The sequence below is a fragment of the Nelumbo lutea genome, chromosome 1 (assembly GCF_056320005.1).
Source record: "Nelumbo lutea isolate HS-2025 chromosome 1, American lotus-T2T, whole genome shotgun sequence".
NCBI classification, from domain to species: Eukaryota; Viridiplantae; Streptophyta; class Magnoliopsida; order Proteales; family Nelumbonaceae; genus Nelumbo; species Nelumbo lutea.
Genome location: NC_142684.1, coordinates 67,306,613 through 67,322,077, shown reverse-complemented (window position 1 = coordinate 67,322,077; position 15,465 = coordinate 67,306,613). Strand labels below are relative to the sequence as shown.

The window sequence follows — 15,465 nt, the reverse complement described above, 5'->3', positions numbered from 1 at the left end:
CGCTCCATCAGTTACCATTGGTTAAGAGTCATAAGGAGACCAAAAACTAGGTTAACGAAAAAATAAAGGGAGAAGAATCTCCCAAAAATTGTTTAAGGTTTAGAAAATTATGGGGCCACTTCTTGTCATTCCCAAAACGTAAAGCGACCCAAATGGTCTACGTTTTGCAACAAAAAACTCCATTAAACATGTTGTATAAAGCTCCAAATCAAATCTAGAATTTCTACAATTTTCTCCTTGAAAAAAATCCACAAAAAATTATAGAAACTTCAAACAGCTACGAGAATCATACCAAAATGTTAAACCAATTAAGTTGTCAATTCAAAGGTCTAGAATCAATTAGTCACTTCAAGAAAATTTCAAATCTGAAAATTAATTTGGAGAAGAGATGCAATGCAGGTAGTGAGTGGCCTTAGTAGTTAGCATATTATAACTGATGAATGTCTTTTTGAACCTGCGTAAAATGGACAACTTCATCCAAACAAACAAGTGGGAAAAAGTGATCAAGATGGAAAAGAAGAGGATCCTTCTCGAGGAAGCAAGAGCACAAGGCAAGAGGAGTCTGAAGATTAGGGAAGATAAGAAAGCAATGATTGTCATGGGGAAGGAAGAGTTGAGTTGGTTCAAAGGCTTTCTGGATGAACTACTTAACCTTGATTAGCAGCTTGGAAGCGGAATTACATCTCTTTAGGTGGTAAGTTAACTGGTGTAAAACTGGACTTTTCCGAAAAGGTGCTTTGGCGGCTAAAAAAGATTCGAAGACACTCCTCAGGCTACTGAACTTCACTTTCAATAGCGTTTGCATGAGCTATCGCTTACTCAACTTGCACAAAGCTACTTCAGTAGCTTTGCCTTCGCTACAATTTCCTGCAAAACTTGCTACTAGAGCTACTACCTACTAAAATAAGTATAGGAAAGAACTACTACGTGGGAATACCCGGCAAAGTCCGATCTACGAAAATAAAAAGTATTGTATTCCTAAGCTATAATAGATTTACTATTACTATTCGATCTATCGGAAGAAGTTTTGTGACTAAAGAAGATCAGCCTACAAAAGGACTTCCTGAACTACTCAACAGAACTAGACTCACGAACTGAGCTAGCCGCATCATAGCGTACTTCCACATATCCACTCAGAGGAAGGTCTTTTCGTAATGGATGACCCTCGAAACCATGATCTGTTGATATACGGCGTAGATCTGGATGATTGATGGAAGAAACACCAGACATATCCCATACTTCTCGCTCCGACCGGCCGGCTGCTGGAATCCATGTGGAAGAGAAACTACATCTCAGTGGGAGGAAGGATTACATTGATTAAGTCCACCTTGGCAAACTTGCCCACTTACTTCCTATCCACCTTTAGAATCCCAGAAAAATTAGCAAGGTTGCTAGAGAAGATAATGAGGGATTTCTTATGGAAGCCAGGAGAGGAAAAAAAGACCATTTACTAAAATGGGAATAGGTTTGTAGACCCAAGGAGCAAGGCGTGTTAGGGATTGGGAAATTAGTGAAGATAAATATTGCTTACTAGGAAAATAGTTGTGGAGGTTTCCCCGTGAGGAAGATAGGTTGTGGCACAGGGTCATTGAAAGCATTCACGATGCAACAGATAATGGCTAGGATGCAATAGTAGCAGGCTAATGCAGCACCAAATTCCCCCTGGAAAGCAATCTCTGAAATCTTGCCTTTATTTACTAATTTCATCCATCTTGATGTTGGGTGTGGGAATAAGATTTTATTTTGGGAAAACCTTTGGCTTGGGGGACCAACCACTTTGCTTGCAATTCCCTATCATTTACTCTCTTTCAAACCTAAAGGATGAAACTATAGCTAGGGTTGTTGCACCCTTAGAAACTAGAATCAATTGGGACTAAGGGTTCAAAAGGGGATTAAGAAACAATGAATGTGATTCTCTCCTTGTCCTTTTGTCAAAATTGGAAATGTTTTGCCTAGATCAAAATGGCCTTGATAATAGAATTTGGCATCCAACTTCTGATGGCTTGTTTTCCTATGCATCTTTCTTTAACATGCTTGCCCAATCGAACTTTGTGGGGGTAAATTTTCCTGTGAGAGAAATACGGTGCAAACCAATTCCTCCTGAAGTACAAGCTCTTTGCTGGGAAATGTTCCTAGGGAAGGTAAACATCTATGATGTGCTATAGAGAAGAAGGACAAATACTTCCCTTTCTCCTCATGTGTGTTCTTTGCAAGGCTTGTGGTGAAGCCCTTTCTCTCTTACTTTTCTCCTGCTTGTTTGTTTCTTGTATTTGGGACTATTTCTATTCTCTCTTTGATTGCAGATGGGTTCCCCCACAAGACGTAGTAAGCCTTTTCAACCCAAAATTCCTAAGGCAATAGAAGAAAAGGGGAAGATGTATGTGAAAGGTAGCACGTGCAGCCTTGGTTTGGTCTATTTGGGAAGAAAGAAATCTTCAATGAGAAAAGTAAATCCTTAGGGGAGGTGATTGAAGCCATTAAAATCATATCAGTATATAGGGTTAAAACGTTGGAACTTTCAAGAATATTCCTACTGATCACTTCTTAAGAAATTGGAGAGAGGTGGCATTCTCAGAACCACATAGAGAAAATATAAGAATGGAGTGGAAACCACCAGGTTTAAATAAACTAAAACTAAACTTTGATGGTTGTTTGTTTGGCAATCCAGGAAGAGTAGGAATAGGGGGAGTTTTTCTAAACCATCAAGGAGTAGTAATGGCCTTGTTTTCAGGACCAACCGATTTTGGTGACTCAATTCAGGCTGAATCAAAAGCACTATTGCAAGGACTGGAGTTTGCTGAACAATTAGGGGCAAGAGAATTGGAAATTGAAGGAGGCTCCCTTCCGGTCGTAACATGGGCAAAGCAAATTGAGTCAGCACTCTGGAAACTCAGATTCATTTTCAGACAGATTGATCAACTTGCAAAGAAATATAACTCTACTTTTAGATGGGTTAAAAGGGAAGCAAATGGGTTAGTGGATCTGTTAGCCAAGCAGGGAGCTGATAGACGATTATTATTTTGGGCATTGTTGTAACCTAGTGTTTATGGGATCCATATACCTATTACTTATTTTCAAATGTTTAATTTAATAAATGAATTTCTTTGCTGATCAAAAAAATGTTAGAGTGGCCTTTTAAGTTATTTACGTCTATTCCTAGGCAATGATCCAAGATCTATTAATTTTTGGAGCCCTACAATTGAAAGTTTCTCCAAGAAATTTACAATATGGGAAAATAACTGCACCTCTTTAGAGGGTAAGATCACTCTGATCAAGCCTACCTTTGCCAACCATCCCATCTACTTCCTTTTGGTCTTTAATTTCCTAGATCAAGTTGCAAAAATGACTGAAGAGATTCATAAGAAACTTTCTATAGGAATTTGGAGACACTAATAAATTACATTTGATCAATTAGAATACTATTTGTAAAATGATGAATCATGGAGAATTGGGCTTGGGGAGATTAGCTCTTAGTAGTTGCTCCTTATTAGGGAAGTGACTTTGGCATTTCCTATTGGATTCAAACAAACTACAGCATCAAAAGTACCTAAAAAATGGTGTCCTTTTTCTGTATTTTTTCTTGACCATTAAATGAAAGTTACTGTTTCTAATCAAAATATAAAACAAAAAAGTACTTATGTCTAGGAGATGGGTGAAATGTTTTCTTAGCCACTAGGTCTTCTTTTTCTTCTCCTTGTAAGTTGAAAAGAAATATCAAGTATTTCAGTGGCCTTCCTTTGACACATAAAATATGATGTTTTAGACACACACACACACACACACACACACCCCAAAAAAAAAGACTTTGAGAGGGCCTTTAGTGGAGAGCTGAACCATTCAAAGATAGATATTCTAGCCTTTGTTTTCTTACCATCAATAAGAACAAAAATGTGTCTCAATGTGCTTATTTTTCTCCTTCTAAGTTAACCTGGGACTTAAAATTGAGGAAAGTATTAAGGGTGCATGAAACTTCATTTCTCATGGACCGAGGAGCGAAGCGAGGGCTTCTTTTTCTTTTCTTTTCTTTTCTTTTTTAAGGAAGGGAGGCAACTATAGACTATTAGAGCAGTTGTAATTTGCTACAATCGCCAAACTGTACTTTGGATGCACGGCCAACCATAAAGACTATTAGTCTATTATCTTAATAATATAAGTGGGGAACTTCAAGGGGACCAAGGCTCCCCTGGTCCCTCCTCTCTCCACCTCTTCATGGACCTTGTGCACTCCTTGGATGGTATCTTTCTTGATGCCTCTAGACCATATTATAGAAACTTCAACTGACCCAACTTTTTTTTCTTGTTTTTCCTTCTTTAAAACCTTATATACTTCCTGGCACTCTGGTAGTGTTTCCTATAAAATTAGTTTGGCAAGACCAATTCCTCCCTAGGTGATATATAGAGAAGTTTGGAATTGTTGGATTTTTTGAGGTTTTGGTTTCATGCCTAGGAAACTGGGAAATTTTGTATGTTTCAAGGAAATTGTGGATCATGCAAATATGCTACATGCAAATGCAGGTAGAGACCCATTATCAAATGAGACCCATCAATGATATTTTCCAGTCCAAGTCGAAAGACATCTATTTGGACAGTTCATATCTATTTCACCATCAAAACAATACAACAAATGAGAGTGTTAAGATCATATGACCAAACAAGTCTTTACATGCCAAACCCATTTGAGTTTGACAATCTCAAAGAGAAAAGCAGGAAGGACATCATTTACTGACTTGAATTTCCTCTTACTTTTTGTTCATTTAACCAGAATCATCGCAACAAATAACAAAAGGCATAAGAGATAGAATACCTCTTTTTTATCATTCATCACAAAAGCACCAATACCCACTCGGTGTGTAGCATTCACAGGGAGAGAATTGGCAGTTTCAGGGATCCAATAAGCAAGCATTATGTATTTTGGCTCAGCATGGTGGTACCAAAACCCTTCCTGCATATCAATATGTCAGATGGAAGGAAAAATGAGGCAAAAAAATGTACAAAAAAGACCAATAGAGACAATTACCAAATGCCTCATAAGATTTATAGGAGAGAAGATTTGTTGATGTTAAAAGTTAACTTCTCAATAGACAATAAAGAAGGTACAACAAGAACATTAAATTATTAATTACCTTCACAACAACTTCAACAAGATTGGCTAGTTCAATAGGTAACTTAATCCAAACACCCTTCTTTCCCTGCAAAAATGTATCCAAAACAATGAATACTAAGTTATTAAAACAAAAACCATAAAGTCATCTTTAAGTGGAAAAGATTCTCTATTTGATGGGGATACAACAGGTTGTTTCTTCTTTTAATCAGTAAGAAGGTGAAAGAATTCTACGATAAAAGTACAAATAAGGAGAAGTGCAAGAAAAGGTCTTTATAAAAAACTAGGGCACACAATACATATGCACGTGCATAGACATACACATACACAAATACTACCAAATCTGCTATTAGACACACTATACATATGCACGTGCATAGACATAAACATACACAAATACAATTTTCACAATGAATATACATTGGGGGAAAAGAAAGGGGAGAGAGAGTCGGGAAGTTGTTGGAAGGGACTTGGGAAGGGGATTGAATGTGGATTTGGGAAACAGGAAATTTTGATGAAAAACAAATATTATTCACAATCCTCAGATAGCTCCAGCATAGACTTTATTCACAATTTTGTGCCTCCTTTTTTAAGGCCTCAACACAACCCTCAGATAGCTCCAGCAAAGACTTTGCAGTTCCGGAAGTTTGGAGCAAACCGATTCCCCCAAGGATTGATGCTTTTTCTTGGGAAGCCTTTCTAGGAAGATGTAACACTTGTGACTTGCTCCAGAGAAAAAGACCTAATTGGTGCCTATCCCCTAATTTGTGCAGCCTTTGTAAGGAAAATGGTGAGAATTGCTATCACTTACTAATATCTTGCTCACTTGTGTCATATATTTGGGAATGGTTTTCCTCTTTATTTGGCTGCAGATGGACGCCCCCACCAGATGTACAAAGCTTGTTCACCTCTTCCTTTTTCAGGTGGCCAAAGAAGAGGGATAGACTCATAGTTGTCAAGGCGACGCCTAGGCGACAAGGCGCCCTTGGAGGCTCACCTCGCCCAGTCGCCTAGCAGTTTTGTATACTGTCTTATAAAATACTTTATATTGTTACTTTTTTGAGATTATAATTATAAAATAGACATTATTAAACAAAAATATTCATTTTTGTGTTTATAAACTAATTTCTTTTTATTATTTTCGTATTTGTTAGGGTTTAATCAACACAAACATTGCTAACTTCGGTATTGAACCCTCAAAGATTTCAGAATTTGAAACAATAAGGGAAAAACTTAAAGTTTTGTCTAACCAACACATTTCTTCCTCCACATCTTCTTCTTCCACCTTTTCTTTTCTTCTTTTCCTAAAACAAAAATAAGGGTTCAGTCCCCATATTTATTGAATTTTCTTTTCTTTATTTTTCTTCTCATAAAGATGTTGGTTTTCTAGGCATAAACATGAAGTTTATAATTTTCTTATGAAAATTTTGGATAGTTATTAAGGAAAGATGATTATGGAACCTAGGGAACTACCTAGGATATGTATTTTTCACTTAAAAAAATCCATCGCCTAGGCGGGCGCCTAGGCGACTAGGCGACAAGGCGCCCCCCTGTCGCCTAGCCTCACCTTGGCACCTTGAAAACTATGGGTAGACTTCTCTGGAGATGTGTTAGATCTGCCATATGTTGGACAATGTGGGAGGAAGGAAACTCAAGGATCATTAATGAAAAGGAGAGGAATAAGGAGGTCATTATTGAAACAATTACTATTAGAGTGATGCATTGGATGAAATCTATAGATATGTTTGACAATATCTCCACATATATGATAAGAAGAAATTGAAAGGAAGTGGCCAACTCAGCACCTACTAAAACCAAGATAAGCCCCATTTGGTCTCCTTCAGCCTCTAGTCATACTAAGCTGAATTTTGATGGGAGTAGTGAAGGTAATTTGGGGCCTCTTGGAACTGGAGGAACCTTTAGGGATTGTTGAAGAGTAGTTTTGTGTGGTTTTAAGAGTAGTTGTTTTATGTTAATTATTAGATTGGAAGTGGGGACCACAGCAGTTATGTGAGTTCAAATTTTATTATTTGTTTGAGTCTTTTATAGGCCTTTTAATGTCGCCCTATAAGGGCATAGTAGTCTTTGTACTCTTATATTTCTAATATAAATATTAAGTGAAGGGGTGGCCAGATTATTGCTCTCTTTCTTTCTCAAGTTCTCTTCTTCTATTCTTCTTCTTCTCTCTTCCTTCTCTCTTCAAGAAAATACTCTTTTCTGTTATATTTTTTTAATTCAGCAGATTTCTACTTGGTATCAGAGCTTTGACTAGGGTTCTTGGAGTTTTCTCATGCAGCCCTAGATCAGCCGACTGTATGAAGTAATAAAGGGCTGATCAATCTACTATAGATTGCCCAGTTCTTAGATTTTTTGGTGGGATCAAGTCATCAGTAAGGTGATCTTCGTTTTGGCATCAAAATCAGGAAGAATTGGAGTACAGGGAAGAGTCCTAGAAAATCTGGATTGTTGGTTTTTTATCTGATCTTGGGCACTCAGGTATCATTGGATTTCTTTTGTTTTTCTGCAAGGGCGGTTAGGTTTCTGGAGTTTTTTGGGCCTCCTAGAGTGGCCGATTCACTCTTCTCTCTGTTGGGAGACGTTGGGAGAGAGATTTCTCTCCGGATAGGGTTTTCTTCTTCCGGGAGGGTTTGTTCCTGTGTGTGTGAGTTTGAATTGTTCTTGGAGGCTCTCAACCTATTTCTTTCCTACTATTGAACTGTTTGAAGTAAGATGGAGAGTTGGAGTATCAAGGCTGAAATCCACCGATACCATGGGACTGGGCATTGGAGGTAGTAGTGATATTTTTTGGTCTGATATCATTACTACAGTAAAACTTGATGGTACAAACTATTTAAAATGGGCACAATCAGCCAAGATGGCCATTGGTGCCCACAGAAAATTAGGGTACATCACTGGGGAGGAGAAGAAACCCGATATAGATTCTTCTCGATGGGTACAGGAGAATTACATGGTGATGTCCCGGCTATGTAATTCTATGTTACCTCACATTAGCAAAAATTTTCTTTGGGCTAAAATTGCAAAGGAGATTTGGGATGGAGTGACTGAAACCTATTCTCAGAAGTAGAATGTAGTCAAAGCCTATTAGTTAAGGAATTAGGTTATCAGTATAAAACAAGGAGATAAATCCCTTGCCATGTATTTCTCCATGCTAAAAACCCTTTGGCAGGAGATAGATCATTTAGAAACTGTGGTGTGGGAAAGTGTAAATGATGCAGCAACCTATCAAAAACTGGTAGAGAAAAATAGGGTTTTTTAATTCTTGGCAAGGCTAAACCCTGTATTTGACATTGCTAGGCAGCATATCCTTTCTAGGGAGAGTGTGACACTCTCTTAAGCCTATGCCTTTGGTTCTAGAGAGGAGAGCAGGAGGAATGTCAGGCTGAGACAGCCTGAGATTGACCAGTCAGCTATGGTTAGTACAACCAAACCTAAGCCAAATGGAGACAGGGGGAGCAGTGAGACTAGGAGGGAGGATAAGGACTTGGTGTGTGATTATTGTAAGAAGGCTAAGCATACCAGAGACACTTATTGGAAGCTTCATCCACATCTTATGCCTGCTCAGATCAAGAACAAGAAGGGAAATGCAAATGTGGCCACTACAGGAAACTCTTCGGCCCCTCTTTCCCAAACTGATTGGGAATCCATTGTAGTAGCAGCAGTTAGAACAGAATTGGAGAGGTTTGGACAGCTTATGAATAAGAAAGATACAACTAGTTCTAGCCTTTCAGATGGACAACATAGTGCAGGAGCCAACTACACCACCTCTTTTGCTCATACAGGTAGTTCATATGCAACTACAAATTTCGCATCCACTTCAAGTAAGAAGGGACCTCCCTGGATTATAGACTCAAGAGCATCTGAGCAGATGACTAATGTACCTACCCTTTTCAGTTCTTATCAGTTGTGCTCTGGTAGAGATAGAGTCTCTACTGTAGATGGTTCACATATTCCCATTGCTAGGAAGGGGGCAGTTAGAGTGACCAATGACATTACTTTATCTTCTGTCTTACATGTTCCTAGACTTCATACCAACCTACTTTTTGTTAGTTCTTTGACAAAAATTTGAATTGTTCAGTGACCTTCCTTCTTGGTAATTGTGTTTTGCAGGATCTGGAGTCAAAGAAGATGATTGGGCGTGGTCGTGAGGTGAATGGAATCTACCTTCTGGATGAGATTTCGAGACATCAAAGCCACCATGTTAGCAGCAACAGTAGTAGTGGATCAGAGTCAGTGAGTCAGATTATGCTCTAGCATAATCGGTTGGGTCATCCTTCTTTTAGTTCTTTAAAATTTCTTTTTCCAAAGTTGTTTGAGTCTGTCCAGTTATCTACCTTGGAGTGTGAAAGTTGTCAGTTGGGAAAACATTATAGACATTCTTTTAAACCAAGTAATAAAATAAGTGTTTTTGTTTTTGATGTTGTTCACAGTGATGTATGGGGAGCATATCATATTCCTTCCATGGGTGGTACCATTATTTCCTCTTGTTTATGGATGATTATACAAGGTATTCCCAGACATATTTAATGAGATCCCGTGATGAGGTTCCTAAATTGGTACGACTGTTCCACCAGATGGTTCTCACACAATTTGGAGTGAGAACTAAGGCCTTCAGATCAAATAATGCCAGAGAATATTTTGAGAAGGATTTGACCACATATTTTTTGGAGCATGGTATAATTTATCAGAGCTGTTGTGCATATACACCGCAATAGAATGCAGTAGCAGAGAGAAAAAATAGACACATTGTGGAGGTGACAAGAAGTCTTATGGTGTGTGCTTCAGTTCCTATCCATTTCTGGGGAGATGCAGTTCTTACAGTCGTACACTTGATTAACTCTGTTCCTTCACGAACTTTGGGGTTTAAGGTACCATTCAACTTTCTTTTTCCAGATGGGGAGATGTTTCACATACCTCTGAGGGTTTTTGGTTGTGTTACCTTTGTTCACATTCTTGGCCCCCATCACAAGAAATCGGATCCTAAGGCTAAGAAGTGTGTTTTCCTTGGGTATGCTTAAAACCAAAAGGGGTATTGTTGCTATGACCCTATGTCGAGGAGCAGATTTGTCACTATAGATGTTACTTTTTTTGAGTCTACCTTCTTTTTCTCGAATGGTTCTCCCCAAGGGGAGAGTTTTGGGGAGGAGAACTCACAATCTGTTCCTCTTCCTGTTTCCTTTGTGCCCCCCAGTTTTACCATCAGCACCTCCATCAATTTCATTACTTGAGCCACTATGAGCAGCCTCACAGAAATATCAGCGCCTTCAGACAATGGTCGACTCCACACATGTTCAACCCGCACCACTCTCCATTAGTCCTTCTGAGGCTCCAAATTCAGCAAATACAGTTCCAGATATTCCTCTTGAGCCTGAGCTATTATTTTTTCTAATGATAATGTTAATGTACCTAACACTATTGTTGCAGCTAATCCCACTAACCTTGATCTTCCCATTGCACTTCACAAAGGGAAGAGAAAGTGTAAAGTCCATTGCATTTCACACCATCTCTCCTGCAGTGCCTTATCACCCTCCTACCGAGCTTTCCTTTCTTCCTTGGATTCTATGTCTATACCCAGGAATGTTATTGAGGCTCTCTCCAAACCTGAGTGGAAAACATCTATACAAGAAGAGATGGAAGCCTTGGTTAAAAACCAAACTTGGGAAATAGTTGATCTTCCTCCAGACAATGAGACAGTCGGATGTAGATGGGTGTTCACTGTGAAGTACAGGGCCGATGGCAGGATAGAGAGGTACAAGGCAAGGTTGGTTGCAAAAAGGTATACTCAAACCTATGGCATTGATTATTTGGAAACCTTTGCTTCGGTGGCTAAGATGAGTTCAGTCCGTATCCTCTTGTCTCTAGCAGCCACCTATTCATGGCCCCTTTTTTCAGCTTGATGTTAAAAATGCATTCCTCAATGGTGATTTGCAAGAGGAGATACATATGGCCATTCCAGCAGGTTTTTATGAAAATGTTGGTAAAGGAAAGGTGAGTAAACTCAAAAAATCATTGTATGGCCTGAAACAATCACCTAGGGCTTGTTTTGATAGTTTCAGAGGGGCATTTACCCATTTTGGGTACATACAAACCAAGTCTGATCACACCCTCTTTGTGAAAATGAGAGATGCTCTTGTGTCAATTTTGATTGTGTATGTAGATGAGATAGTGGTTATAGGAAATGATTTGAAGGAGATTGATGCTCTCAAAAAAATATTGCAACAAGAATTTAAGATCAAAGATCTTGGTGAGCTCAAATACTTTCTAGGGATTGAGGTTGCAAGATCCAAGCATGGGATCTTCATTTCTCAAAGGAAGTATGTACTTGACCTATTGCGGGAGACTAGGAAGTTGGGAATCAAACCAGCCGACACTCCTATTGATCTAAACCATAGAATCAATGTTGTGGATGGTGAGTTGGTAAAAGATGTGGGGAGATATCAAAAAATGGTGGGCCGACTATTGTATTTGTGTATGACACGACCAGATATTTCTTATGGCGTCAGTGTTGTGAGTCAGTACATGCATATACCTCGGGTTCAACACTAGAAAGCTATTGAGAGAATACTTGCATATCTAAAGAAGCACCCCGACAGAGGTATCCTTTTCTCAAATCATGAAAATCTGATGTTGAGATGATAGGAGATCTACATTAGGAATATGTACCTTTGTAGGTGGAAACTTGATCTCATGGAAGAGTAAAAAACAAGCAATTGTGGCTAGGTCAAGTGCAGAGGCTAAGTATAGGTCCATGGCTCATGGTGTCTCAGAACTACCTTGGGTTATATCCCTATTGAGTGAGATTGGGGTAAAAGTAGAGGAACCTATGATGCTATACTGCAACAATCAAGCTGCAATCAATATTGACCACAATTCAATTCAGCATGACAGGACAAAACACATTGAAATTGATAGGCACTTCATAAGAGAAGATTTAACAACTGGAAAAGTTTGCTTGCCTTATGTATCTTGAGAGTTACAATTGGCTGATGTCCTCACTAAAGGGGTTGCAAAGAACAAGCTTAAACATGACCTACGCAAGTTGGGTATGTGTGACATTTACTTCCAACTTGAGGGGGAGTGTTGAAGATTAGTCAATTTTGTGTGGTTTTAAGAATAGTTGTTTTATGTTAATTGTTAGATAGGAAGTGAGGACCATAGCAGTTATGTGAGTTCAAATTTTATTATTTGTTTGAGTCTTTTATAGGCCTTTTAATGTTTTTCTGCCCTATAAGGGCATAATAGTCTTTGTACTCCTTTTATATTTCTAATATAAGTATTAATTGAAGGGGGCGGCCAGATTATTGCTCTCTTTCTTTCTCAAGTTCTCTTCTTCTTCTCTTCTTCTTCTTCTCTCTTCCTTCTCTCTTCAAGAAAATACCCTTTTCTTTTATATTTTTTAATTCAGCAGATTTCTATTGGGATGAAGATGGAAAAATCCTTGCTCTATTTTCTGGCCCTATTGGTGTGGCGATTCTCTACGAGCTGAGACTCTGGCTGTGATGGAAGGAATGAAGAAGGCAAGGGAACTGAGCTGCAGCAAACTCATTATTGAAGGGGATTCAAAGTTTGTTATAGGATGGCTGCAAGAAGAAAAGAAAGGCCTTTGGAAGTTTGCTAATGAAAAAAGAATGTTCAACCGGCTAGCACAAGGCGTGGAGATTCAGTTTCAATGGCTAAAGAGGTGTGCTAATTCTTTTGTGGATACCCTTGCTAAATAAACAAGGGGTGGTAACTGGTAAGGGAACAACTATTTTGGGCCAATATGTAATTGAATTATTTTTCTTTGGGGAGGGTTAAGAGAGTTCCCCCCCCCCCCCACCCCCTTGTACTTCTTTCTATTTTGGAAGTTTAATAAAAGGTTGTTATTTATCAAAAAAATATATTCCCAATGTATACATAAAAAGCAGGTTTTATAGTTGGATCATTTAGTGAGCTTCCCTTAAAAACCCAGGAAACTTTTTTTGAAAGGTAAACAAAGTATGATTTGTAATAACTATAAATATGACAAAAAGATACATCATAACCTCTGTACACAAAAACACTGTAGAAAGGAAAGAAATATCAAAAAGTGTAATAGCTGCCAAAAAAAAAGTTACTGTTAGCCATCCATTTATATCATCAACAAAAAGAATTTCTTCCCACTGATTTGTAATCTGCTACTGGCTCATGCCTTTCATCTAACACCTTGGCCCAATCAATGTGGGAAAAAAATCTTCTGTTCCTCCGTAACCAGATACCCCAGCAAAGGGCCCGAGGAACTAAAAGCCATAGTCTTGAGCCCCTTCTACTGAACACCTTAGCAGACCAAGCAGCTATCAGGGAATCCAGAGTCCAGACCTTTTGGGAGCACCATTGTCACCCTGAAATCTGTATAAAGTTGCACCATACACAATAAGTGAGAGGGCACAAGATTAGCAGATGAGCTACATCATCTCTCTCTCTCTCCGATTGGCAAAAGACACAGTGATTATTTATGACTATGCCTCTTCTGTTAAATGCCTACTTCACCTTCAATGGCCATTTAGGTCTCCAAATTCAAGACCAGGGAACTTTCTCTAATGTTGGACAAGTTCACAAACCTGAAGAAAGATTTGACAGTGTACTCACCCAAGGCTTCCAATTCCATCTAAATATCTCATCCTGTCTTGTATGGATGAGTCAAGCTGGGTCTGCCGTAGCACAAGTAACATATTCATAAGGTCTTGGGTTTCCTAGTCATTTAAATTGTCTCATGACAGGGCACCATACCCCTCAATTCCCTGTTTTGGGCCAGACAGAACAAGGATGGAAACACTTCTCTCAATGATTGATTGTGGGCCCAGGAAACAACAATAATTTGTGTGAGGGATGAAGAACATCAGGGTAAAATAGGCATAACTGCACAAGGGAAGGATAACTATCATGCTAACTTGAAAAGACATTTTATAATGAGCAAGTACTACCTAGCTATACATATAACAGCCAAACAATGACACCTGGTCCAACCATGTGGAGCTGTAACCCTTATCAAGAGTTTATTAACATATAACAGCCAAACAAAGACATTTTCTATTCCTGTGTATTGATTATAGGAATGTAATAATTGAAAAGAAAGAAGAAACCAATTTAAAACGGAAGAGACTCATTAATGCATAATAACCACCTGCTCCCTCCAGTGGGATATTGAAGCTCTTAGAGAAGCAACAAAAACCGCAGGGTCCATAGCGTCTTTCATGTTTACAATGACACCTTCAAAATCATCATAGGATGCACTACGTAGTAGAACCTCTTGTTCTCTGTGTTCAGTTACCACATTCTCCATGATCGACTGTGAACTTGCTGAAATTGACATGGATCTAATGTTAGAAAAACTTGCAGCTATAATCTCAACCCCTGAATTAACCAAGAAAATGGCTTCAACAAAGAAAAGGATGTTTTGAACATGAATGTTTCCTTTCGAAATGAGTTAATGAAGAATTAATGAACAAGTCAAAGCTAAAAAAATAAGGATAAAATTAGTTGAGTTCCCAGCTAGGATAACTCCTTTCAATTAATCAGTTCATCAAACAATGCATTTAGGTGAAAGAAAGATACTTTTAGTTGAATTATTTGCTTGGTGATTGTCTCTTATTTCAAATGAAGTTGGCATCACAACCTACAATAGAACCCGGAACATTCTGCTGCAAAATCAAGACCTAAGCATCTAATTGCCTCAATCATGCACAAGCAATTGATTATAATTCATGTCAATATGTAATAGAATCACACGTCTGGGTTGCTTCATTAGCTTAGAGATGAAAAGAGAGGAACCGATAATAAAAAGATACATAAGGCAATATACCTTTGGAAACGCCGAAACGGAATGAAAGACAACCAAACGGGGTTTTCCTTGGAAGGCTTAAGCTTTGATTTGCCGAAACACAGAGATATCTAGTTTTGGAAAAGATAACCAAAGTTCGAGAGAAATATCGAAGCATCTGCAAATGTTAAATTATCATTTCTTTTGCTTTTTCTTTTTGTATATTGTCAACAAAGCATCACCATCTTCGTGAGTTCAGACTTCTTCAGAGACGAAAGACTCAAAAGGTTTGAACTTTGAAGCTGACCTTGTAAGCGGCCTGCGACACAATCCCTGTACCATGTCATGTGCCCGCTACTCAACCACACGCTTACCTCTCTATCGTACTGATCATTGATTATTGAGAACATCTCCAGTCCCCACACCTGTGGATGCGACACTGCAGCCGTGCATTGGGAGCATCTACTTACTGCCCATGTTGTGTGGGTAGATGTGGGGAGCGCTCCTCGAGTAACAGATGCGATAATACTCTGATGTTTAGGAAGCTTCCTATATTACCCAATTTAATA

General features: G+C 38.7%; 1 protein-coding gene across 1 annotated transcript in view; it reads right to left on the bottom strand.

Moving 5' to 3' along the window:
• LOC148875054 (nudix hydrolase 2-like) overlaps positions 1–15,420 on the bottom strand; it is a 39,159-nt gene extending 23,739 nt beyond the window's left edge. The window contains exons 1-4 of the mRNA XM_088964133.1: positions 14,939–15,420; positions 14,261–14,436; positions 5,123–5,188; positions 4,804–4,941 (exon numbers count right to left, since the gene is read on the bottom strand). Coding sequence (XP_088820259.1) covers positions 4,804–4,941; positions 5,123–5,188; positions 14,261–14,436; positions 14,939–15,074 — 516 coding nt within the window. The 5' untranslated portion in view covers positions 15,075–15,420. The remainder of the gene's footprint in view (positions 1–4,803; positions 4,942–5,122; positions 5,189–14,260; positions 14,437–14,938) is intronic.
• Between the last annotated feature and the right edge of the window lie 45 nt (positions 15,421–15,465).